Source organism: Ochlerotatus camptorhynchus, unplaced genomic scaffold, assembly GCF_037179485.1.
Source record: "Ochlerotatus camptorhynchus isolate MF236.1 unplaced genomic scaffold, CSIRO-AGI_Acam_v1.1 ptg000022l, whole genome shotgun sequence".
NCBI classification, from domain to species: domain Eukaryota; kingdom Metazoa; phylum Arthropoda; class Insecta; order Diptera; family Culicidae; genus Ochlerotatus; species Ochlerotatus camptorhynchus.
The window spans coordinates 3,233,220-3,259,555 of record NW_027040514.1 but is presented as its reverse complement, the minus strand read 5'-3'; the positions used below and the strand labels follow the sequence as shown (position 1 = coordinate 3,259,555).

The 26,336-nt window shown below is 42.0% G+C and overlaps 1 protein-coding gene across 2 annotated transcripts in view; it reads left to right on the top strand.

Moving 5' to 3' along the window:
- Positions 1 to 26,336, top strand: part of LOC135705743 (uncharacterized) — a 110,299-nt gene that overhangs the window by 53,359 nt on the left and 30,604 nt on the right. For both annotated transcript variants that reach the window (XM_065227603.1, XM_065227594.1), the window contains exons 3-4: positions 1,045 to 1,547; positions 8,307 to 8,617. In XM_065227603.1, coding sequence (XP_065083675.1) covers positions 1,315 to 1,547; positions 8,307 to 8,617 — 544 coding nt within the window. In that variant the 5' untranslated portion in view covers positions 1,045 to 1,314. The remainder of the gene's footprint in view (positions 1 to 1,044; positions 1,548 to 8,306; positions 8,618 to 26,336) is intronic.

Genomic DNA, 26,336 nt, shown 5'->3' with positions numbered 1-26,336 from the left:
CCATCAATTTGACATGAAATAAACCGAGGAACATTTCTTCTGAAGCAACCAAGTGGATAAATACATTATTTTTTGTTATATTTGCCGTTGGCTGGTTCATCACAAAAATACAAGCTATATTTACTGATCGGTTAACACTCCGAGCACGATGCCTCCGCTAAAATGTGCAACGGCATATTTACAATGTTTGAAAAATCAAAGCACAGCCATTTATTGGCCAATTACAAATCTGTTGGAGCCATTTGAAACTACAGACTTTATAGTTTCATTCGGTATCAAATTCATTTAAAATCTATCGATAAATTGCTGAGCAATAATTTTCAAACATTTCCAATTTTCCGATACACATTTTACGAGAGGCATCGTGTTCGGAGTGTTAATATCAACCCACGCATTCATGAACTATATTCATCAATTCTGGTGCTCAGTTGGTCATAATAACGATTTCTTACGGTACTATACAAAAAAAAACATTAAATAAGGCCAATGTTGCAATCGCAAGGAAAGTCCCAACTAGGTCGTAAGTAACAGATTTAAACACAAAAAAACGACGAAACATACCACTTTCACATGTTGCAACATTTTCTGTTTAAATGTAACGTAAATGGTCTACAATCACTGTCGTCAATTGATCGTGATGTTTTTTTTTGCGATCTAATTCCCATTGCCCACTCAAAGTTACGAAACCTTCGCATTTGACCAAACACCGGAACGTGCCAGTTCCGCCTGCCAGATGTTCACATCACACGTTTGGGTTTCCCTGAGGTGTAAAAGCTGCACCACCACACCAGCAGAGCGAAAGATACGATGGATCGGATCGGAACTGCATCACAGCTCTGCTGATAGCAGCCGGTGGTGAACATAACTATCGTGTGGTTTGTTTTTTGTCCAGTTTGGAAAATTAGATCCGGGTTTGGGTTGAAAATTAAAGTTCAATCTTGCCCTGTTTGAGTGACACGACTGACTCGTAACTGAAGATGTAAATCAATTATTTGTGTATTGCCTTGGTTGCTAATTAGGTATTCGTATTTCTTCTCGTTTCAGCTCTTCAAAGTTCATGAACTTTTTGCATAAGTTGCAAAATCGCGACTGCGTAAAAAGCAAAACCAGCGATGGAATAATGTAAACATTTCTTGTCGTTAAACACGCACAAAAAAAAACGTCCAAATATTCATTAGCTCTAAACCTGTCCACATCTGTGGCGGTGATCAATAACAACGCAAAGTTAAGTGACCGGTGCAAATAAGCGACGAACCCGTCAAACTAGGAAACACTGTCTACCATACTGACGCACGCTCGTAATAATTACACACGATGCCAGCCTATGCCGGATTTGATAGCTTTGCGTCCTCGCGCAGGACCGCTGAATCGATCTACTACTCGGCGAAGGAGTTCGATTCGGCCGACGAGTCGGACTGTATGCGGCCACTACCGATGCAAATGTCGCGGCGACCCAGCCTGATGGAATCGCTCGGACCGGTCGACGCGATCTTCAGCCGGCGTTATGTCGATCCATGGGATATGGAGAACTACATCTACGTCAGGAAGTGAGTACCTATTACCCATTTATGCAAAATTTCTCTGAAATTGTCCCCAAATAACAGTCGTTATTGCCAATGTATCCAGTGCTTATGTACCTAAACACACTGACTTCAATTCGTTGCTGCTATTATACCTCCAAAACGATTTGCCATTTTCTCCGTTTATGTTTGTTATGCCTCAAACAACGCCACCGTTTAACTAATTACCTTGATTTGCATATTTCTTTGTTTGGCTGCCCCACCCCGCTCCGCCCGGTCATCATTACTGCTAAACGTTCCGCTCTCTGTGTACCTCATGCAGATTCAAACGACTTGCACTGCAGCTATAGCGTCCTTGACTCTTGTCGCTAGAGTTGCCATTGCTACATATCTCACGCTTTAATAGCTGGCGGTTCCCGAGTAGAAGCGAATATCAAACCAATAGAAAAAAGAATATCAGAACATGGAAATATGAGTTAAAATAATAACTGAAAAGCTATAGGACAAGCGGCGCCGGTGGTGTAGTGGTAAACGTGATAACATCTCACGCCCAAAGGCCTGGGTTCAATCCCCAGTAAAGCCGTTGGTTCCCGGTCCATACCCCTCACCATCCCTCTCCAACTGGGGAGTGGTAGTATTTGAAATTATCATCTTCAATTACATGTTACCATGCTTCTGCGTTAATTTTCCTTCAGATGTCACTGATGTTTTTAATGGTGAAATCGATCAGAAATTACGCATACACTTAGTTCCATTAATTGTTAACAGAGGGCAGTGTGGTCAAAACATGTCTGGAACCTCTATACATCCAGTCAGATTCTAATTTGAAGTCCCTCCTTTCTTACGTATTCTGCGCAAAAATTTATGTTGCTATCGGCTTCTGATGACATCGACGATGGAACTCGGCATTCGAGATCCAGTTGTGAGGCCACCAGGCACGAATTATATACCGCAGGCATCGGTTGATGAAGACCTGCAGCTTTTGAGTGTTCTCCGCTGATACACACCACGTCTCGCTGGCGTATAACAACACAGATTTCACGTTCGAGTTGAAAATTCGGATTTTGGTGCTTTGACTTATCTGGTTGGATCTCCATACGTTTCGTAAACTCGCAAAGGCAGCCCTAGCCTTCTTGATTCGTGCACCTATGTCGCTCTTGGTCCCGCCGTCCGACGCTATTTGGCTGCCAAGATATTGGCAACTTTCGACCTTCTCCACTGCTAGCCCCGCTACCGTAAAGGTGGAAGGGTTGCCCGTGTTGATATCCAACGATTTGGTCTTATTGACGTTGATGGTGAGACCCGCCGCAGAGGAGCGTTCGGCTAGGTCATTGAGCTTACTCTGCATATCAGAGCGCCGTTGTGCTAGTAGAGCAACATCATCAGCCAAATCGAAGTCGTTGAGATGCTCCATGGTGATAGGCTGCCAAAGCAGCCCACGGTTCGGTACACGGTCAATTGCACCTACCATGATCTCGTCGATAACGATGAGAAACAGTAGCGGTGATAGTATACATCCTTGTCTCACACCAGCGACTACCCGGATAGGGTCGGACAAGGCTCCGTTATGCAGAACTCTGCACGTGAAAGCCTCATACTGCGCTTCCCACAGATTCTCGTGATTGAGACGGTCGAAAGCTTTTTCGTAGTCAATGGATACCAAATAAAGGGACTCTTGGAATTCATTGACCTGCTCCAGGATGATGCGGAGCGTGACAATATGGTCCACACAAGATCTTCCGGCACGGAATCCTGCATGCTGCCGTCGGAGAATCGCGTCGAACTTCTCCTGTATCCGATTCAGGATAACTTTGCACAGAACTTTGAGAACAATACACAGTAAAATGATGCCTCACCAATTGTCGCACACAGTCAGATCCCCCTTCTTTGGGACCTTTACTAAGATGCCCTGCATCCAGTCGGCCGGAAAAGTCGCGGTGTCCCAGATATTACAGAATAGTTGATGCAACATTTGTGCGGATAACATGGGGTCAGCTTTGAGCATCTCTGCTGATATGCGATTGACCCCTAGAGCCTTGTTGGATTTCATGCTTCGGATAGCTGCTTCAATCTCCTGCAGTGATGGGGCCTCGGAATTGACGCGAGTGATGCGCCGCACCCTAGGCGGATCATGCCAAAATTTTGATGGCTGGTTGGTCGTCGAAACTTGAAGAAGTTGTTCGAAGTGCTCAAACCAGCGTTTCAGCTGGTCAGTGGGGTCGGTGAGCAATTTTTTTTTTTTTTTTTTATCTTTATTAAGGAGACTTTCAGCCGTTGGCTGGCTCGTCTCCGAATACCCCAGAGGGGGGTATTCCTAGGAGAAAAGGGGGTTTACAGAGTTTTTAGAATGTACAGAGTTTTGGTTTTTGAAACTTATGTTTCCTGTATCAGCTAGCTGTCAAATTTTCATTTCAAAGGCTGTCTAAAGGACCCCGGTAGAGCCCCACCGGCAGAGGCTGCGGGTGGACCTGGCAGCTGCTACCGGCATGGGTTGCCGGGCCTGCTATCAAAATAGTATTTTTCGTGTTATAGTGACTAAATTCAGGACCCCGGTAGAGCCCCACCGGCAGAAACTGCCAGGTGACCCTGGCAGCCGCTGCCGGCAAGGTTGCCGGGCCTGCTATCAATATCGTATTTTAAATATTTTTGTAGATTCCTGCTTCCTTCGTAAAGCAGATGAGTTGGATTTCCGCTACCGGGTCGTTTTGGAGGACGTCCCGAATGTTGTCGGCCAGACCGTACAACTCCCGTGATCCGTGGAAACACGGGCAGTTGATAAGGATGTGCTCAACCGTCATCGTTGTTCGGCACGCGTCGCATCTCCTCCGGAAGCCTCCACCGCTGCTGCTTCCCATGTTGTGAGTAATCCGGGTGTGACCGGTTCGAAGTCTGGAGAGTATTCTCTGTTCCGCGTAACTTTTGGTGTCCGTCCCGTTTCCCCTTTGACCTTTCTAATGAAAAGCTCTTGGTTGCTGTTCCATTCGTTGCCCCATGCTGACCTGATGGTAGATTTTATCCAGACTTTCAGGTCTTGTCTGGGGACCGACTTGTGGGCAAGACGGCCGCTTCGTCCGGTGGCCGCGAGGTGGTCGGCTTCAATGTTACCGGCGATTCCGCAGTGGCCCGGTATCCACATGAAGGTGGTGCCGGGTTGTGTGTGCTTCTGGATGGCCTGAATCCACGGGTGGCGTGCAGTGGAAGATTCCAATGCAGCCAGAGCGCTGGCGGAGTCCGTGAGTATGCATAGAGGGGAGGAGGATGGTAGGGAGGCCGCGTAATGTAGGGCTGCTGCTACTGCTGAGAAGACCGAGCATTGGTCCGGGAGTTTCCAGAAATGGGATGTTCGGCCATCAGTTACTCCAAAACCTACTCGGCCCCTAGCGTTCGATCCGTCGGTGTATCGGAGTTGGTGGTTATGGTACATCGTTCTCAGTCGCTCGGTGAGGCAGGTTCTCATTTCCGCCGAGTTGTCCCCTGCTCTGAATCGGTTGGCCATGGTTCTATCTGATCGGATGAGGGAGGCATCCCACTCCCTGGCTCCGACCCAGTGGAGTTTAGACACCGGAGGGAGCTCCTGGTGGGCGGTCTCTTGAAGAATGCGTTTCCCCTCCGAGAGGAGATAGAAATCTCCGTCTCCGCTGAGTTGCTCGTCGAGTCCCACGGCTCTCGTACAAACCGACTCCGCAATGAAAAACCGGAACGGTAGTGTTCCGGTCTCAATGCATGCGGCGTCGGCTGGTGTTGATGGCAGTAGACCGGCTGCAATCCGAGTAGCCTGGTTGTATATCCTGGTGCAAGACGGGAGATGATGGAGTCGCTGGACGCGCATAGAAGTTCGATTCCATATGTCAGTCGGCTGTGGACGATGGATCTGGCGGTGTTCATCACAATACCTCGGTTGTTCACCTTGTGTGGACCGGATAGGGAGCGAAGGATGTTTAGTCTTGTTCGACAGTTGGCCTTGACCTGATTGAGGTGGGGGCCGAACCGGAAGTTTCGGTCAATCGTGACTCCTAGTATGGAGATGGATTTCCTCCTGGGGATTGCCTGCTTGTCGATCCTAATCGGGGTCGGTAGTGGCCGGTGACCATGCCGGCAGACATGGGAAACCGAGCTTTTCTCGGCTGATATCGCAAAGCCTGTCTTGGCGGCCCATCTACCAACCGCAGAGACCGCCGCCTGCAATTTTACCTTCATTGCTTTTAGAGTTTTCCCGACTACTAGGAGCAAGATGTCATCCGCATACCCCAGGATGTATATTTCCTTTGGCAGTCCCACAAAGATTCCGTTCATTGCCACCAAGAAGATGGTGACAGCAATTACGGAACCCTGTGGAACTCCAGTCTCCTCTCGCCTGGTGTTGGATCGATGATTACCGATGGTCACCTGGAATGTCCTGTCCTGTAGGTAATTCCTCAGGAAGTAGAGAATATTTCCTCCAAGACCCCATTTGGACAGTTGGTGTAGGGCTTGTGGTGTCCATGCCCTGTTGTAAGCCTTAGCCAGATCCAGGGAGGCCAACTCTACGTGTTGGTCCTTACGGAGTGCCTCCTGGACGATCTGGCCGAGGCTATTAAAATAGGTGCCGGTTCCGTGGCCAGGTCGAAAAGTGTGTTGCCGGTGGTCCAACAGGCTGTTCCCTTCGAGGAAGCCCGTCAGTCTTCGGTTAACCAAGCGCTCCATAATTTTGCTGCAACAGCTGGTCAGGGAGATCGGTCGGAAGTCCTTAGACAGTAATGCCGGTCCGGGGTTTTTCGGAATGGGTACGATTAGACTGTGTTTCCAGGTGTTCGGCATCTGGCGGTCAGTCCAGGCCTGGTTGAACAGTTCGAGGAGGGTCGCCTTTTGCGTGGGTGGGAGGTTCCTTATCATCGGGTATCAGACCTCATCCGGCCCGGCGGATTCGGTAAGCAATTGTCCAGTCGTGTCCTTCACTGGCATCATCCTTGGGTCATCCTTGCTCCACTGCAGAGTATAGTAGTACCTGTCCCGACGGCAGTTTGTGTTCTCCAAAGTTTGGCCAACGAACTTCACTCAGTCCCAGAATTTCTAGCTTCAAGTGTCCGTTGTTTTGCGCTAAAAGTCGTTGCCGTTAAATCAGTTCGATGTCTTTCTCTGTTGGTTTCTGTAACAATTGTAAAGGTTTCAGAGACAGTAGGTGGTTGGCCTAAGGTCTCCTATCCGCCGTGATGGGGCTGCCATCTTTGGTGTAGCTTCCGGGGAAGAGCATTTCTTATTCAGCCGCTGGATGCCAGTCAGACGCTGTTTGAGCCGCACCTCCATGGTGAACAGACGCTCGGTTTGGCGCTTTCCTCTATCACCGTGCTATGATTACCGCGCCAGCGTTCGCGTCGCACCTCCTCACTCTGCTATTGTCGGATTGACAACATTGCCCAGGCTACGCCAACCAGCTGTGTCCATGTTTCAGCTGGCAGTCTTTTGTGATCAAATGACTCGTGGAGGCGTGAGGTAGGAACTTGTGAGGACCGGAGCTAGGTATATCGCTGCTTCCAGATTGTCATTCACCATTTTGTAGCCCCATGTATAGAGGTACCAGACATATTTTGTAGTGACAGGTACTCTATTTTGTAGTCTGTGAGAGGGAAATCGAGTGTCATCAAAATACAAAGCATGTTTAGGATATTGAGCTCGTGAGAGCAAATTTTCTCACTCAAATTTGATTGTTTTGTTCTCTTGGGACTGCTAGTAAAGCGAATAAAACTGTATGGGGAAAATCATTTTTATTGAATTGTAGTTTGCTTAACAATAATTTCCGGAAATAAAATAAACGTCAATGAATGTTCTTCAGGCTGTCGTTCATTTTTTTTTTGGCCTGAATATGCATCGAAAGTGAATTATTCCCACTTCTCTCAATTTTTATATGAAGCGCGAACAGCGCCATCTCTGTGGAAAATGACCGGACGATATGATTAATTTGATATCCTCACGGATGATGAGAATGATTCATCGTTCAGTCAAAATTCCACTGCCTTAATGCCAAAAAGGAAAAGGTCCCCCCTATTGTGATAACCACTGCCGATTTCCATGCTCTTCGCACGGAACTTTTGAACTCCTTGAAATTCGAGTATTCACTTCAAAGTGGCCGTGGGGGTGAACCTTGGACGGATTCAAACGTCTTCTCAAGTATGTTACTGAGAAGCAGCACACAAAGAGGAGGAAATAGCTTATGAATACCTCATTCTGACCAGATACCAAAATTAGGTGTTGATCAGCATGACATAAGAGGTAAAATACCAAAGAATAATAATTAAAAATTGCATGCAAAATACTGTGTAAATAACAAAAAAATATATTTGGATACCAAAATAATACCTGTGTGGTATTGTTTTGGTATTGCATTTGCATAATTTGTTATTGAAATGGTATTGTGGGAACATTTTTTTTTGGTATTATATATTTGTATTTTACCTCATTAATTCCAATTTAAGCTATCGAGATACTCGTTCATGCTCGGGTTTCTACATGTTATAGCACACAACTTACCAATAACATAATAAATATTGATAGTCAAATAAGATATTATTTTGCTCTGGTTTTGTTATTCCCCTCTACCCGGGTTGCTCTCACCGTGAACGACGACGACGATATTCAAACGAGCGGGTGAAATATGTATCAACAACAACAACACATGCGTTAACAGCATTCCTTTCCTCATTGCTGCCGTTGGAGCAGCAGCTTATGTAACTCAATTAGTATGCCAGTTCTGTATTGAGCCGCTTAGCGAGTTCCAAGAATTAATCGATACGATTTTATTTCATTTTTCAGACAAGTGCTGGACCCCACCTCGGAGTCCGAGGTGCCTCCATCGCCGGCCGGTGAACCGATCCAGTCCAAGTTCTACTACGTCCCAGGGGATGTCGAAAGCTGCCTCGAGTGCAGTGCCGAGATCGGTAGTCCCGTCAAGGTGGACCTACTGGACGACGAAGATGATCTCGGTGACGACGGGATCGATGACGATCTGGAGGTGGACGAACTGGACGTGGTAGACGAGGATGGGTTCTACACCGAACGGTACGATACGGTCATGGAGGAGGACAGCATCGGAGGCGACGATCTTGTCTACAGCACTTACACAGGTGAGTGGGGTGGTCTTGGAATTGGAACAATCGTATCTCGTCTACTCGCCTGCAAATGGCTGTATGTGAATTACTTCCTTCTTTTTACCGGAGAAGTTATGCTCCACCGAAGGTAATAGTGCACATAAATAGGACCGAAAGAAACGAGACCGGCCCGTTTCAGCACGCTGGCAGGTTTCACAGTACAATTAGCATATTGAGGTAGTTGTTAGGTATGCAAAATAGAGTCGTTTTTTTTTTTCGTTTTCGACTTAATCGAATTGGGAGAAACCGACGTGGGACCGTCGTCGTCGTCGTCGTCGTAGAGCCATCAAGCGGAAAATATTACAAATAACTGTTTCCAGTAACACTTTTTTTCCAACTAGGCACACTTGTCCCGTCATCTTGGGTCTCGACGACGACGGTCGGAAGAAAAAACTGGATCGAGCTGCAATCAAGTCTCGGCTCGATTCGTTCAGCTGGCTGATAATGAACGTATGCCGGAGAGCCGAGGATGTGATTTGTTTTAAATTGTTCCGACGACCCGGTAGCAGATGTGGAAACTGTTACATCATTGGTTCATTTGACTATGTGGTAGAAAGCTGCGTGGTAGGATGGGTGTGGTTTCTTGATTAGCTTACTGAATTATTTTTTCTTTTCTTTCTAACCTTGACCCATTTCCGCGGGCAATTTAAAAGCTATTTTCCACACATTCATCAACCGACATTAGGACAGAATTTGAACCAAACAAACATGCCGAACAATTTCAATCATCTTGCCAATTTCCCTCGACAGACTCGTTGTACATACTGCTTATACCGACACGCACCGCTTCTTGCTGCGGGTAAGCAGCACATAAGTGCAATTATCTCAATTACACCTGTTAGCACCATGCCCGTGGCGCGCGCGTTGCCCGAGTAAAAATGTTACAGGAAGGTTTCTAAACTGACTGTAGATTTTTTTTTGCTTTATACAAATGCAATAAATGACCCGTTTCGATGGTAAATTTGTATTGTTTGTTCAACAATGTTGATTTTGCTCCACCAAGCTCAATCGATTCTCAATCAGGTCCGGATCATTCTCCCAAAATTTGAGCTCATTTGGTTGCGATCTCATACTGCACTGGCCCTTGTAAAAATGGGAAAATCACTATGGGAAAAGTGATTTTTTTTTGTTTTGCTCGTCCTAGCTTTTCGCTGGTTTACGTGTAAGCTTGCTATTTGTACTTATAGTAAATTTTCTAAACTATAACTTTGCTAAGAAAACAATTTTTGATTGAACGTCAAGATACTTAATTATTAATTTCTTGGGAAGATGCTATTCTTCTGACATGCAGGCAACATGCACTCACAGTGGTCCAGAAATGCAATCTAGCGGTACAAAATTAATAACTCCAAAAAGTACTTTGACTATATGTTTTAGCATTACTTCTGCGTGAAATCAACGATTTACATAGTTGAAGATGCTAATTTCAAATAACAGACTAAAGTGGTATTTTTTATACGACATATGAGGACATGAAAGTACATAATTGATTGTTCCGTTAGAGTACGGCAGTGTGAAAATTGCATATAGAGAGTAGAAAGCGAGCAAAGACAAGTTTAGGAAGGTACAAATCGGTTTTTGACCATCTCTCTTTTCAGAGTTGGTTGGAAATGCTAACATGAAGCTTTAGTTTGATGATTTATTAGCTAGAGAATGATCTTTAGAAGAGGGTAGGTGGATAGTTCCGTTAGAGTACGGCAGTATGAAAATTGAATAGAAGTTGAAAATGAGCGAAGGGCCATTAAAGCGACAGTTTTCAAGATAGACGCGCATTTTTGCCTAGCCCGTACGATGTACGCGGGGACTTGAAGTATGTCTCCAAGTCCACAGGCAAAAATGTGCGTCCCTCTTGTTGCTCATAAACTGACTGCGGCTGTGGAATAGTTCTAGCGACGTTTTCATCACTACCTAAAGCCCCACGTTGCGAGAGCATTTCCAGTCGATGGTGTGTTATAATGCAGTTCTTCTTTACCCAACTATTGTGTTGCTCCTCTCGTCATGACCAACGTGATCATCTCAGAGAGAAAGCAGTAGGGTGGTTGTTGCGTGCTGTACCATCATCAGCATTGTTGACGGCTACTACCGCCTTGAGTTGTTACATTCAAAGTGTTTTTTATGTTACTTCATACGCGAAGTTAACGATTTTCAGAGTTGGTTGGAAATGCTAACATGAAGCTTTAGTGTGATGATTTATTAGCTAGAGAATGATCTTTAGAAGAGGGTAGGTGGATAGTTCCGTTAGAGTACGGCAGTGGACTTGGAGACATACTTCAAGTCCCCGCGTACATCGTACGGGCTAGGCAAAAATGTGCGTCTATCTTGAAAACTGTCGCTTTAATGGCCCTTCGCTCATTTTCAACTTCTATTCAATTTTCATACTGCCGTACTCTAACGGAACTATCCACCTACCCTCTTCTAAAGATCATTCTCTAGCTAATAAATCATCACACTAAAGCTTCATGTTAGCATTTCCAACCAACTCTGAAAATCGTTAACTTCGCGTATGAAGTAACATAAAAAACACTTTGAATGTAACATCTCTCTTTACCAAACTCCCCGTCGGAGAGGGATGGTGAGGGGTATTCTTCAACTATCATCTTCAAGCAGCATCTTCAACTATCCAAAAAGTAATTTTAGTGACTTTGTGGCTTCGATATATTTTTTTTTTATAAAAAGCGTCATCTTTTGGTAAACGAATAATTGTACTAAACTTGTACTAAACTTGTACTAAACTGTCTATTTTATATATATCTTTTTAATAATTCATATTGTAGAGTTGGTGTCTCCGACAAAGCTGTTTATTAGTCAATAATACAAAATTCTTTCGAAGACGTCAACATCATAGCGGATTTTTGTATCATTAATCATACTTCAAATCTCCTTCTCCCTATCCACATCCATACAATTGTCATGCACAACTCTTGAGAAGACCGCGAGTTATTCGGTTGAATTCCTATAACTTTAGATTTAAGGCATTTATAATGTAGAACGGAAATAATAATTTGGCTCTGTTAAGTTTATTCGATTGAGCCTGTACAAATAAAGTAATTAAAAAAACGAGGTTACGACTCTACCTACAATGCAGGAAATATTGTGTTTTGCTGCGGCTAGCTGTGCGCACGCTGAGTAAATAGAATGAAGATTGATGACGATTCTGAAGATTTCCAGCAAAAAGATGTTGCGCGATGCAAGTAGATGCGAGAAATGCAAGAAGATTTTTCGAAAATTAATTAGTTAGTGTGAGATTTTTTGAGCAGATTTAGAATTGAGAGTTAGATGTGTCACCCCCGTCACGATTTTTAAACTCCACTATGTTTTAGTCAGAAAACGTAGCAGGTTTTATATTTTTTGCAAACGTAATACAACAAGATTTGAAACTTTTCCCACGACATCACCCTTTTTTGACGATAGTAGAAAAACCATTAAAGATAGTAATCAAAAACCATTCAATTTTACATATATTTCATACATTATATCTACGTAATCGCACAAAATAGTACCCTACAGATTTGGCAAAATCAGAAATCAATTGATATTTTTCCGCTCTCATGGGCTCGCAATATCACGCGTGATATTGGAACAAAATATCATGCTTGATATTGATTTTACAAGCTCCTTTGATATTGCGAGACTATTCACAACGTGCAAAAATCAAGTTGAGAAATTATTCCATTGCACATCGTTTGCTTAGAAAGAGAAAGCATAGTTTGCTATCTCTTTTTAATCTTCACCGATGGCAGACGTGAAGGGACTGCTGCAAGCCGTTATGGAAGTTTCGGTTGCATTCGGGTGTAAAGCAAAAATCATTAAACTCAATCTCACCACAGTTTGGTGAGATTTGCAGTTGGTGAGTTTTGTTAGCTTGATATTCCGAGCTGCGATATCACAGCTTGCTTGTTGATTTTTGTCTACGAAAATCAAGCGTGATCTTGGGCGTTGGTGAGATTTGATTTATTGATATTTTCCCAACACTGGTACCCTACAATGTTCAGGGCTGATAGCCTTCAATATTTAATATAGGGTAAATGGATGTTATGTCGGCCTAAATGCCCCTAATTTGGGCCCATACATAAATTCAGCAATCGACTAAATGTTCAATAGCAACCAAAAATATCCATTAGTACCGTCCCAATGACGCGTTTATCATGATAAATAGCAGATTTTTAGCAATGGGCCCAATCTTAGATCCATAGGCTAACATTAGAGCCATTTCCCATATAAAACTGATTTTTAAAACTGATATAGGGGAAATGGCTCTAATGTTGGCCTAACATTAGGCCCATCGCTAAAAATCTGCTATTTTTTATTTTTATCTAGATGTTTGTGTCATTAGGACGGTACTAATGGATATTTTTGGTCGCTATTGAAAATTTAGTCGATTGCTTAATTTATGTATGGGTCCAAATTAGGGGTATTTAGGCCGACATTACATACTTACAAGTCACTAGGGCCAGACTTTTTAAAATCCTTGATGATAGCCTTTGCTTACCTAAGCTTTTAACTCTAAAAGCTAGAAATTGTTCCCATTTAGTCATTTCTTGATCGATGTTGATAAAACAACTTCAAATCAATCGCCTTAGGCTAAAAGTCTCCTTAACCCTTCGTCAACGCCAAAAAAAAAAACTAACGTTGTCTGTTCCTTTGGGTAAATTTGACCTCAAATTAAAATTGTCATATCTCAACAAAGGTTCAACGGATTTTTGAAATTTCTAATGTAAATTTAACATAATTTCAGTTTGAATTTTCAAAGTTTATTAAAGGAGGCGGATATCTAGTAAATTCTGAACAACATTGCCCAAGATGGGAGCCTTATCTCTAGTTAAGATGTTAAGTTAGGGCAATCAATTCAAAATGAATGTTACACGAGCGTCAGCTGGTGAGTGAATTCTATGCCAATTTATTTACCACAAGATAGGTCTTGTCCGTCTAAACAATTTTGTTGAAACCGGAAACCTTCTAACTAGTCCATCTGAGGGCAAACAATACAAAATGAATGTCACACTAGCGCTGCCTGGTGAGTGAATTCTGAGCTGAAGTTTTTACCACAAAATAAGTCTATTCCATCGGAACAACTTTCATCGAGACGAAAGCCTTCTATCTAGCCCATCTAAGGGCAAACAATTTACTACCCGAGCAAAGCTGGAGATCAAATTGAAATCAAAATTTGATCTTATGATGTAACTTATTTTGAATACTCCATTTGATGTCATTTTGGTTGACTTAACGGTTAACACAGCAAAAGTGAGAGCAAAATTTTACACTGCTGAATCAAACGGAAAACTAATCCTGGTTTCAATTAAATCAATTTGATTACTGATTTTCAGTGTTCACACGGCTGTCGACAGAAGCAGACCACTCTCAATGTGTGTCACGCAATCGTCTGTTTACTCGGCAGCAACCATTGTGTGGTCCTCCTCATTGTTCTTCGTCAGCAGTTCTTTCAGTCGATGCGTCGTCGACTTTGGAAAGCAACCGTTTCGTGATGAATGTGTGAGTGCGTTTTGCGTCCATTGCATTGAAGCGCTCTTTTCCTCTTTGGCGATACTACCATACAATGAAACCACCTGAAGTGGATCCCGTTCTGATGGAGCAGGCTTATTGGACAGTGGAAGATACAGTGTTTACCATGTTGCACCTTTTGACTATAGTTTTAAGATGTATTGTATAGTGAACAAGAATCTTCGGCTCTGTAAAGTTAATAATTCGGTTGAGCCTTATCAAAAAGATTAATTAATAATAATAAAGATTACTGATTTTGCATTCATAATGTATAACTGAATACATAATCGTTAGTTCAATGACAGATAAACTTAAATTAAATTTTAAGCAAGACGTTAACAGCAGAACTTCAAGTTAAGCTGCTCTCATTTAAAAAAGTCTTGACTGCAAAATCAAAGCACAATATGATATCAGACTTCTGTCGCGACAATTGAAATTAAAATTAGTTTTCATTATGATAGGATCTGCAAACTTCAATATCGATTTGCTTTCATTTTGTTAACCGACTTTGCACGGGTAGCGTCACATGGTAGGGATCTTGTGATATAAATATCTCTAACATCAAAATATGCCACTACATGGGACTATATTTACCCCTCAACGCAAGAGATCCGCCCCTCGAATGATAGTCTGATAATTTAAACAGAAAGTCCACTAAATTTACTTTGCAAATCATTTGAAATTTCAGAAGTTCATTGAAATTTCATTACGATACGGCAATTTGAGTTCGGGGTCAAATTGACCCCAGGGTACGGACAACGTTAGTATTTATTAAAAAAAATTCCAATAAATATGATTTCAATTTTTGGGAGCAGATTTTATCTAATATTACAAAGCTTCGGTTGACGCACCTAGTCACGAAAAAATTAATAAAATCCATCGACAAATAAAAAGTTACAGCCTTTCAAAGTGGCCTTGGGTTAAATTGACACCAACAACAACTTCAAACCAATCAGAAATTCGTGTTTGCTTTTGATTTGTTAATGGTCAAGTATATTTTTTGCTTAATTTCCAGAATATGAAAAAGCATGGGGCGAGTTCATAATAAGGTCTGAATTACGGACAACTTCATAAAACTAGAATTTGCGATCTTTTGAAAGCTGTTTGGATAACAATTGTTTTAAAAAGAACATTTATTACTTAAAATTTTATACAAATCCAAAGCTGCAAGAAGTTGCGAGCTGAAATTTGTTCTACACATATTCAATATAGAATGCCCTGAAAGTTCTAGCATACAATTTTGAGCGATTACGGTAGATATGATTTATGAAAGATATGCTAAATTTAATGGTTTTTTACAAGGGGTAAGTCACGACAAGGGGCAAGAGCAATTGCAAGCCTGCTGCTGGATAACTGTCATTGAAGTTGTTCACAACATTACGTACTGTTTGACTGTATATTTAGGAACATCCTCTAATTGAATATACCAGAGAAACTCAGACCAGCAGTTCACTTATAGATCTAAATACAAAATGTAGGTTATAGAGTGGGCTCAAAAGAAAAAGGCAGTTATTCAGCGTTTCGACCCTTAATTCAAACAATGATGCAAGTCACACAAAACAAACTACATAAATCTATTCATCATCCTTTATAGTCGCTCTCCAACAATGTTCTCCACCGGTTCCATCTATTTCCAACCGCTGATAGACCGTTGTTTTTCACAGCATGATAGGTTAGGCTTCTTTAGGTTTGCCTTGGAGGGCATTATAAAACCCTAAAACACAGGACTTTTATCATCCTATGAACATAAAATACCAACACCCGCCACTTCCCGCGTCATCTTCAATACGGTTTATCCTTGCGATTTCAAACCAAAACATTCAAGGTATTAGAAATACCGGGTTGCCGGGATGGGTATTTTACAAACAGCCGCAGCTTGCTCTATGACCGGCACAATTGGCACACCTACGGCACACTTGCAGCACATTGACAAAAAAGATGACCCAAGATTGGCTGCGGGGTGATTTATTTTTAAATGTGCGAGAACATACTTTTTTTATTTAATTGTAGCTTGTTTAACAATAATTGCTTTAGTGTGAAGCTTTAGTGTGATAATTTATTAGCTAGAGAATGATCTTTAGAAGAGGGTAGGTGGATAGTTCCGTTAGAGTACGGCAGTATGAAAATTGAATAGAAGTTGAAAATGAGCGAAGGGCCATTAATGCGACAGTACAAAATCATTGCATTATAACACACCATCGACTGGAAATGCTCTCGCAACGTGGGGCTTTAGGTAGTGACGAAACGTCGCTAGAACTATTCCACAGTCGCAGAAAGTAATGAGCAAAGGCGGACGCACACCTTTTTGCCTGTAGATTTGAAGACATACTTCAAATCTCGGCGTACATCGTACGGGTTAGGCAAAAGGTGTGCGTTTGACTTTGTTTCCTGAATTGTCACAAATTTGTTTGATATATTTCAATTCTTAACAAGTGAGGAAGTCGCAAGAAGTTGTTTTCAGTTTCAAAAGTGCACTGAAGCTAAAAGAAGAGCTTGCAAGAAGTTGCTTAGATAAACCATAGTTCCCACAACTTCATTGAAGCATCTCAAATTTGAATAAGTTTCCCAGTTCTATATGGTTTTCCCGAATGTTTACAAAGCACCCTAAATATCTTAAAAACTCTCTAAAGCTCTACGAATTTTCCTGAATTCATATTAAATTTCCTGATTTTTTTTTTGATGTCCCTGTAATTTTCAAAATCTAACGAAGTTATATAAGAAGAAAAAAAAACCTGAACGTCAACGAAGTTTGCCGAGTTTCTTCTCCGTGGAGGAGGCTTCTAGTGATATTGAAGCTGGAGCTCTGTATCCGAGATGCACATGTGAATAGAAATTTGAATACTTCAAAATTACTTGCAATTCAGTTCAATATTTTAAACAGTTCCATTCAAATTAGTGTTCAGTTGAATCACATCCCTTGGAATCGTCACTCCAGAATTATGGATGCATGTAAGTTGTCACAATCCTAGTTTGCGTCCTGGTTCTGGGCACTAAATATGACCGCCATGACTATGGTTTTGAATTCTCATATGATTGGTTGTGTCGTAAGGGGCTGTTCATTAATTATGTCAATTAAAATTTAGGAAAAATTAACCGCCCCTCCCTCTCTTTGCTATGTTTTCTCTATACCTTATACAAAATTCTAAACCTTAGCTCCGCCCTTATAGCGTGGCATAATTAATGCAACGCCCTAAGATTAATTTTGATTTAGAAATATATTTACCACTTTCGCGGGGGTATTCATGACAAGCCAGGAAGTGACCAAAGCCGCCCTACACGGATACGAAAAACTACCCAAAATCAAATACTTTTCCATCAACTCCCGGGTTCAGCCCACTAACCCAAATTTGAGTAAATTGCATATAGGAGTAGTTTCCATTTAACACCAGCAAATAAAAAGTATATTCTACTCAAAATTAGGTTTAATTCACGTAAATTTGAGAATATGCAATTTACTCAAAAGTAACTTATTGGGCTGAACTATATCGTTGGGAGGACTTGGACGGTGTGAGGTGATTGAGAGGTGGAAGCAGTACTATGACGAGCATCTCAACGGTGATGAAGCAGAAAACGAAGGTGGCACGGCAACAGACCTTGGAGCACGCGCAGAAGACGACAGGCTACCGGCCCCTGATCTTCAAGAAGTTGAGGAGGAGATCGGTTGGCTGAAGAACAACAAAGCAACTGGTGTAGATCAACTGCCAAGTGAGCTATTAAAATACGGTGGTGAAGCACTGGATAGAGCGCTGCACTGGGTAATTGCCAAGATTTGGGAGGATGAGATATTACCGGAGGAGTAGATGGAAGGTGTCGTATGCCCAATCTACAAAAAGGGCGACAAGTTGGATTGTTGAAACTACCGCGCGATTACACTGCTGAGCACCGCCTACAAGGTACTCTCCCAAATTCTATGCCGCCGCCTATCACCAGTTGCAAGATATTTCGTGTGGCAATACCAGGTTACCATCGACCAAGTTCTGCAGAAATGTCGCGAATACAACGTGCCCTCACATCATTTGTTCATCGATTTCAAACCCGCATACGACACAATCGATCTATGGCAGATTATGCACGAGTACAGATTTCCGGCTAAACTGGCGCGATTGGTCAAGGCGACGATGGATCGAGTGATGTGAGTTGTTCGAGTTCGACGATGGATCGAGTGATGTGCGTTGTTCGAGAATCTCAAAGGGGGTTACGGCAAGGTGATGGACTTTCGTGTCTGCTATTTAACATCGCGTTAGAAGGTGTGATCAGAATAGCTGTGATAGACACGAGTGGCACGATCTTCAGGAAGTCCGTCCAGCTTCTTAGCTTCACCGATGACATCGACATCATGGCACGGAACTTTGAGACGATGGCGGAAACGTATATCAGACTAAAGGCTGGCTAGGTGGATTGGACTTGCCATCAACGCATCGAAGACAAAATACATGAAAGGAAGAGGTTCTAAAGGGTGATACGGTCAAAATTTGGTCAAGGGAAAACGCGTGTAAATCGGTGAAATCGTTTATTTAAAAAATCAAATTAAATTTCTTTTTCAAGTTCAATTAGTATAAAATTCAGGAAAAATATTCAGTTAGGCTTCCGCTTTTCCAAATCCGAATTGCCGGGCCTTACGCTTGACCCCTGCCATCAGATTTTGTACAGCCACCTTGTCCACCTTCTTCGCCGCAGAAAGCCAGTTTGCCTTGAACTGCTGCTCGCCCTTAGCAGTTTTTTTGGTCTTCTTTAGGTCCGCTTGACAATAGCCCAGTATTTCTCAATTGGGCGGAGCTCTGGCGTGTTGGGAGGGTTCTTGTCCTTGGGAACCACCTGCACGTTGTTGGCGGCGTACCACTCCATGGCCTTTTTACCGTAATGGCAAGATGCCAAATCCGGCCAAAACAGTACGGAACAACCGTGTTTCTTCAGGAAAGGCAGCAGACGTTTATTCAAACACTCTTTCACGTAAATTTCTTGGTAGACAGTCCCGGAAGCTATGAAAATGCTGCTTTTCAAGCCACAGTTACAGATGGCTTGCCAAACCAGATATTTCTTTGCGAACTTTGACAGTTTCATGTGCTTGAAAACATCTGCTACCTTTCCCCTTCCTTTTGCCGTATAAAACTCCTGTCCCGGAAGCTGCTTGTAGTCGGCTTTGACGTAGGTTTCGTCGTCCATTACCACGCAGTCAAACTTCGTCAGCATCGTCGTGTACAGCCTCCGGGATCGCGCTTTGGCCGTCGTATTTTGTTTATCATCGCGATTTGGAGTCACTACCTTCTTGTAAGTCGATAGTCCGGCTCGTTTTTTGGCTCGATGCACGGTTGTAGACGATACACCCAGCTTATTTGCGGCATCTCGGAGAAAGAGGTTAGGGTTTCGCTTGAAACTACCGGCAACTCTCTTTGTCGTCTTAGCGGCTTCCGGTTTTCGATTTCCCCCCGATCCAGACTTCCTGGCTGTCGACAAACGTTCCCCAAACACTTTAATTACATTTGTAACGGTTGATTTGGCAACTTTTAGCGATTTTGCCAACTTTGCGTGCGAGTAGCTCGGATTTTCGCGATGCGCGAGCAAAATTTTGATACGCTGCTCTTCTTGCTTGGACGGCATTTTGACAACTGAAGAGTGAATTCCAAAATCAAAATAGGAGCCACATTCTACACACACACACCTTCAAAATGAGGGGTGTTCAGGTTTTTTAAATGCAAAATTGAAAGAAATACGTCAAGTTGATATTGACCAAATTTTGACCGTATCACCCTTTAGGGAAGACAATGTTAGCCTCCCATCACGAGTTCAGATTGACGGTGACGAAATCGAGGTGGTGGCCTTTGGGCTCACTGGTGACTGCCGAAAATAATACCAGCAGAGAAATTCAAAGACGCATTATGGCAGGGAATCGTGCCTACTTTGGACCCCGGAGGACGCTCCGGTCGAATAAAATTCGCCGCCACACGAAGTTGATTATCTACAAGACGCTGATCAGACCCGTTGTCCTCTACGGCCACGAGACCTGGACTATGCTCGAGGAGGTGATGTTTTCAAACGGAGGGTGTTGCGTACCATCTACGGTGGAGTGCACATGGAACAAATCGTACAGCATGCATAAAGTGGAGACCATATAGGCTAGGTGTATCAGTTATGGCTTACGTTCCTATTATGGTGTGTTCCTTTTATGAGCTTTACAATTCCCATAGGCCATAATAAGAACGCATAGCCATAACTGGTACACCTACCCTACGTGAAAATTATAATTTCCTTATAAACGATTTGATAGGATTTCACCTTTAATCACAAATTCAGTTCGACACGTCTTACGATCTCATCCAATTTAATTTGTGGAAATTTGCATTCTATGCGAATAAACTTAAACACAATGCGAAGTATTCTCATATGTGATGTTGACTTGATATGTAAAAAATTACGATTCTATCTCTACACTTTTATAGGCCTACTTGTTGTCTAGGTATTACTACGTATTTGAATTTTAAATTACGACTTATGTTTTTTAGTTTTGATGTTTTCATGTATTGAGATTTCTGACGTTTATAACACGCACACTTGCGTAATACCATTTTCAAGTGCAAAGTTTGTTATCCTTATTTTCGCACCAGCCAAAAATGTTGATTTGTTATTGCGCACATAGAATGGACTATACACAACAGTCAATAAATTTCACACATTCATGTTTCTACGCTTGAACGGAAAGCACTCACAAATACAAACGAAGCCAACCTACCAAATTAATGGAAGAAGAGAACCGCTGATTTAATTAACTTTGCGAGCATACGAATAGTGTACCGTAAATTGTACTGTACTAGAGCTATTATACTTCTACGATATTTTTTACTCGGGTACCGAAAGAGCACTAACAGGGTGGCAAAAGTAAAAAAAACATCTTCCTAGCTGCTTCTTCAAGCTTCTCACAATTGATGTCAATTTTGCGTATACGGTTCTCAACAGAGAGCTCGTATTGACGTACATATATGTACTTACAACCGAAAACATCCCTAGGGGAACTAGGGGCCTTATAGGGACAAACGATGAAACGAATAGTATTCAAAAATGTTTGATTCAGAAATTAAATAGGCAGTACACGTGAATCTAGTATAACTTATTTCAAATTTTAATATTGTTTGAAAACCTTATTTGTACCAATCGGAATCTTGCGATGCTTAATTATTCAGGTTTTCCTGTTGTTTCTCTTTTGACCCCACCTGGGAAGAACTGTATAATTAACCGATTTCATTCTGATATTTTCCGAACAGAAATACATCAACGGCGCCGGTGGTGTAGTGGTAAGCGTGATTACCTCTCACCCCAGCAGGCCTGGGTTCAATACCAGTCGGCGCCGCCGGGATGTTCTGAGGCATAACATCTCTGATCACGCCTTCCTTCGGATGGGAAGTAAAGCCGTTGGTCCTCGGTTCATGAGTTGATGGGTCGATAGGTAGGGTCCAGGTGTGGGAGCTGCCTTCCTGGCACGTCGGTAGCATTGGTGCTCAGCACGGAAAACAAGATCGACGGAAAAAACAAACCAAAGGAAAAAAAAAACAGAAATATAACTGTTCATTTTTTGTCAAAAGTCATACACTAGTCCAAACCTAGAAGCTTCTATAAGATTGCAACAAGAATAATGATTTGGCAAAAAAAACCATTTATACCGAGTTCACTTGATTGACGATCATACCCCCACATTCCCCTATCTCATGCTATCCATACCGCAAAGCTAGTCAACCGTTTTACACTCACTTCCACACGTCACGTGGAACCCTGTGCAGTGTGTTGTACTTCTATATAGGTCATCAAGCGGGATCACCATAGCATAGTTGTACCATGTTTTACGAGTTTTTTGTAGCATGTTTCGCTTTCAAGATGACGTCCAGCTACTTGAAGGTACAAATAGCACGTGCATGACCTGCTACGACGGGGCATCGTTGGGTCTGCTTTGACAAATGATTTAGACCCAGTTTTCCTCAGGCGATGTGCCAAAATGCGATTACAGTTCTGATTACAACAACAGTTACAGTAGGCATCGGGGGTCATAAAAACCTAAGTGGGACAAATTGGACATCAATATCAATTGGTTTCATGGAACATAAAACATATTTCATTCAAATAAAAATAATTTAAACTGCTAGTGATTATTTTTTCCCTGCTGATCAAGGCCACCTCGTCGAACGGTTTGCTTTAAAAAGTTTTTTTTTCTCCACATAACTGAACTCGTAACCACAAAGTACCGCATGCATAGACCTGCTTGGATCAGATCAGTTGATCTGGAAATCATCACATGCCTCTGTAAACTACTTCAATTTAGCGAACATCATAGTGCGGTTGTGCGGTTGTGCAAGTGCTCATTAATCATCGACTTGTACGGAATATTGAATGAATCAATGATTCGCTTAAGTTAATAACTATTTGATGCCAATCATCGATCTAACAGTTCTGTTCAACCACTATGGAAGGAAATTGGCACAGCGCGCGGAGTTAAGAAATTAACCATGCTCTGGTATTTATTCATAATTACCTGGTATGTACGCGTAGTCTTTTTTTTTTTCGCGAAAGTGACGAAGTGCGTGCCACCGTCCAGGGTTCAATCCACCTGAAGAGACACATGTAAATGGTGCAATCGTTTAGCTAGGCTGTCTCCCCTCAAATGGGATTTAAATTAAGTTTTGTGAAACACGAATAACGTCGGGCTCACCGGGCTCATATAACCAAAGAGATAATCAAGCCATTAGTTGAGCAACAACCATGACAGGATGGTATATCAATCTAGCTGGGTGGATGTGCAGCATAAATCGAAAGCGGCTAGCTACCTAACCCGCAAGTCACCTCAATAGCCACCTCGCCAACAAGTCTCCTGGATGCACCGCGACAACCAGTTTCAAGATTACTCTCACCCGATTTCGTTGTACACCGACGATACGACAGCCCGAGCGAGCGCCAGGGGTTTTTGTTTTGTTTTTTGGTTTTCGTTGGAAAGGTATAGAGAGACAGATAAATACCCTCTGTTGTCAGTCCAAACGGCACACGGCCAGCTGTAGCCATAGCCCAGGCAACAAGTAAACCAACAAGTGCAGCCAAACGAGAGCGAGGAGATCTTCACCAGAGGCATGCAGGGAGCAGGGTGACGTTTCTGTGCTACGGTTTATTGAAAAATGTCGAGTTCGCCATTAATTTGCAAGATTTAAAATGGCCGAATTTAAGCACAAATGTAAATGATTGCCCATAGCAAACAATTATGCAAAGTTTCATGCAAATCGGAGATGGTCGAGTTTGATCGTTGCGTCATTTGGCGTGGAACTGCTCAGTTGCATTATCTTAGATCTACACGCTATTTTGAGGCTACTCATTTTTGAGTCGAAAATCACTCAGTCCAGCCAAATTTAGTAAACGTGCCTATGGAGGAAACTGGGTAACGGTTACTCATATTATGACATTTGTCAACTGAGTAACTATTACCCATTTCGGAAGAAACGAATGAATTCTCTATGAATGCTATATATATAAATTGTTTCGTACAGGAAGAATATTAAAAAACATTATGAAAATGATAATTCTGTATTTATTGATACCAACGAACTGTTATAGTTGTATACCTTACCAACTAGCTTCTGATAGTTTTTGCCATCCAGGTCATTACGTAACTGCTTCACTTCTGAAAACTAATTTTAAACTCCCTGTGGAAAAACTGCCTGTTCACAACTTCAAAGTGCGTTATTTTGAACTTTGGGAAAAATTATATCAGAACCATTTACCCAGAATCTGGGTAGATCCAACTCATCGGAGCAAAACCAGTTTACTCAATTTGTGACAACTCCATACAGCATGCAAAAATAAGTGCAATCCACCCACTCACAGCCTCAAAATAGCGTGTGTAGAGATCCTGCATATATGGAAGGTTTCTGTCTTCTGCAAAATTGTTCAGATGAACTACACGCTATTTAAAAACTACCCAAATTTGGCTAGAATCCTTCCAGATCGGTCAAATCAAAACCAGCGAATCCAAACACATAAAGCAACCAACGATACAACTACCAACGATACGACTACCTTGACAAACTCGCCCTGTAACATAGCTCGATCGGAGTGGTAGAAGGATAATGATATATTGCTTGCCTGCTTTGTTGAAATATACACGGATGAGGGCTGAATCGAGAAAAGGCATAACAAAAAAATTCCCATTAACAAACGTGTACCATCTTCGGTTTTACTTCGTGAAGCAGCTTGTCAACAATTTGCTCGTTTCCATCTACCGCCCCGAGTGAGCTGTGTCGCACGGGCTGCTTGTCATGAAAAAAAGGAAGAAGATTATATTATTATTGCTTTCCACTTTTGACATAACGTTATCATTCGGTTCGTTGATCGCTTGTCATTTTGTCATTTGGAGATATTTTTGATTCCTTGGTCAAAACTGAACATACACACTTAGTTTTGTTTTCGCCAACTCTACGACTGAAGGCACTTTTGACGTCTTACGGGGGTAAATCGAAAATCTAAAATTGCAACCGTCACGAAAAGGTGTAAGATTTTGAGCGCTTATAACTTTGTCATTTATCGACGAAATTGAAATCCAAATACACCAATCGTTAGTATATAACTCTTACAATCAGCTTCAATAATTTTTTTTCCAATTTTCTTTTAAAAAATCGTTGAAAATGTACAAATAAAAAGTGATTATTTTATCACTGTTTCAATTAAATAAACGTTCTCCCCAAACCCATTGGTCATAATCGAGTACTATTTGGTTGCGCATCGTTTTGCTTGAACTTGTAAAAATATATAAGACCTCGTCGTTTCTCCGCTCATTAAAGCTTTGGGCGGCGTGGCAAGCAGAAGCAGAAGCAAATCAGGAAAAGGTGGAATATTTCCCTCTGCCTCTGCTGAACAACAGTGCAGTCAGGCTAGAGCAATGCTGTTGTGAATCCGCTCATTTTCGCATCGGACGGACGGTGTGGTAAAATAGCAGCAGTCAGCGTGATCACCTTGATGACAACCAACGATGGGGTGGAGAGGATGTGGAATTTGTGTAGATCGAACAATTGGTCCTTTTCAGGACCGTTCTTTTTTTACAGAAAGAGTTATTCACAAAAAGAATTGACGTTAATTTTTTTAACCCGCCAAAAGAGCCAAAAATTTCAAGTTGAGAGAAAATTTGCATGTCATGTATGCTGTATCTGTCACAGCTACAAAATAGTGTAAACATGTCTGGTACCTCTTTATTTGCAATTAGATTAACATCTGAAGTCTATTCTTTTTTACATATTCTGCACAAAAGTACTTTCTGTTACGCCCCATTCATAAAAAAAAACGGCGGGAAATCCTGTCAGGAGTGGGGCTTAGAAAGTAGTTTTTGTGCAGAATATAAGTATAAAAGGAGGGACTTCAGATGTTGTATACAAATTAAAGATGTATTTCTGTAAGAACTGTCAAAATCCTATGAATTTACACGCTATTGTTCGTGAGATTCTGCTTGGCGAACTGAATTTTGATGATTTTGGTCCGTCCCTGTGTTGAAGTGGGATCCAAAGGGACGGTAAAAATTCATTTTCATCTTTAAGTAGAGCTTTACATTGTTGTTTGTTACAAAATTCATGCACCAAGTGGAGCGTTTCTGGGTGGTGCTGTGTTTAGTTCGGTCCAACAAAAAATAAACATCTGAAAATGGGTTGGAGCGTATTTGCGTAAATGCAAGAATAGCAAAAAGTTAAAGGATATATTTCTGAATACTTGAAGTTCCTCAATATGTCCTTAAGAGGCGGATACACTCGGTAGTTAAGCTATCTAACGAACATTTATAATTATGATCCTGTACGAATTTCTGATTGCTTGAAGCAAGGTTGCAAAGACTCATTTCAGCTAAAACAATGTTTTTCTAAATTATGAAATAATTAGATGCCATGATCAAATTTTGAATTGGTAGGATACAAGAAGAGGTTGCAAAGAATGTGTTTGACATATTAAACCTGTTTATTTCACTTCATTAGAGTCACAATCAGCGATTTTTCACAAACTCACTCACTCACTCACTCACTCACTCACTCACTCACTCACTCACTCACTCACTCACTCACTCACTCAGCGATCAGCAAATCGCTGATTGTGACTCATAGAAAGCAAAATTTACAGGTTTTATGTTTCCAACGCATACTTTGTAACCTCTTCTTGTAAGTTACAAGTAAAACATGCCATCATACCATCTTTT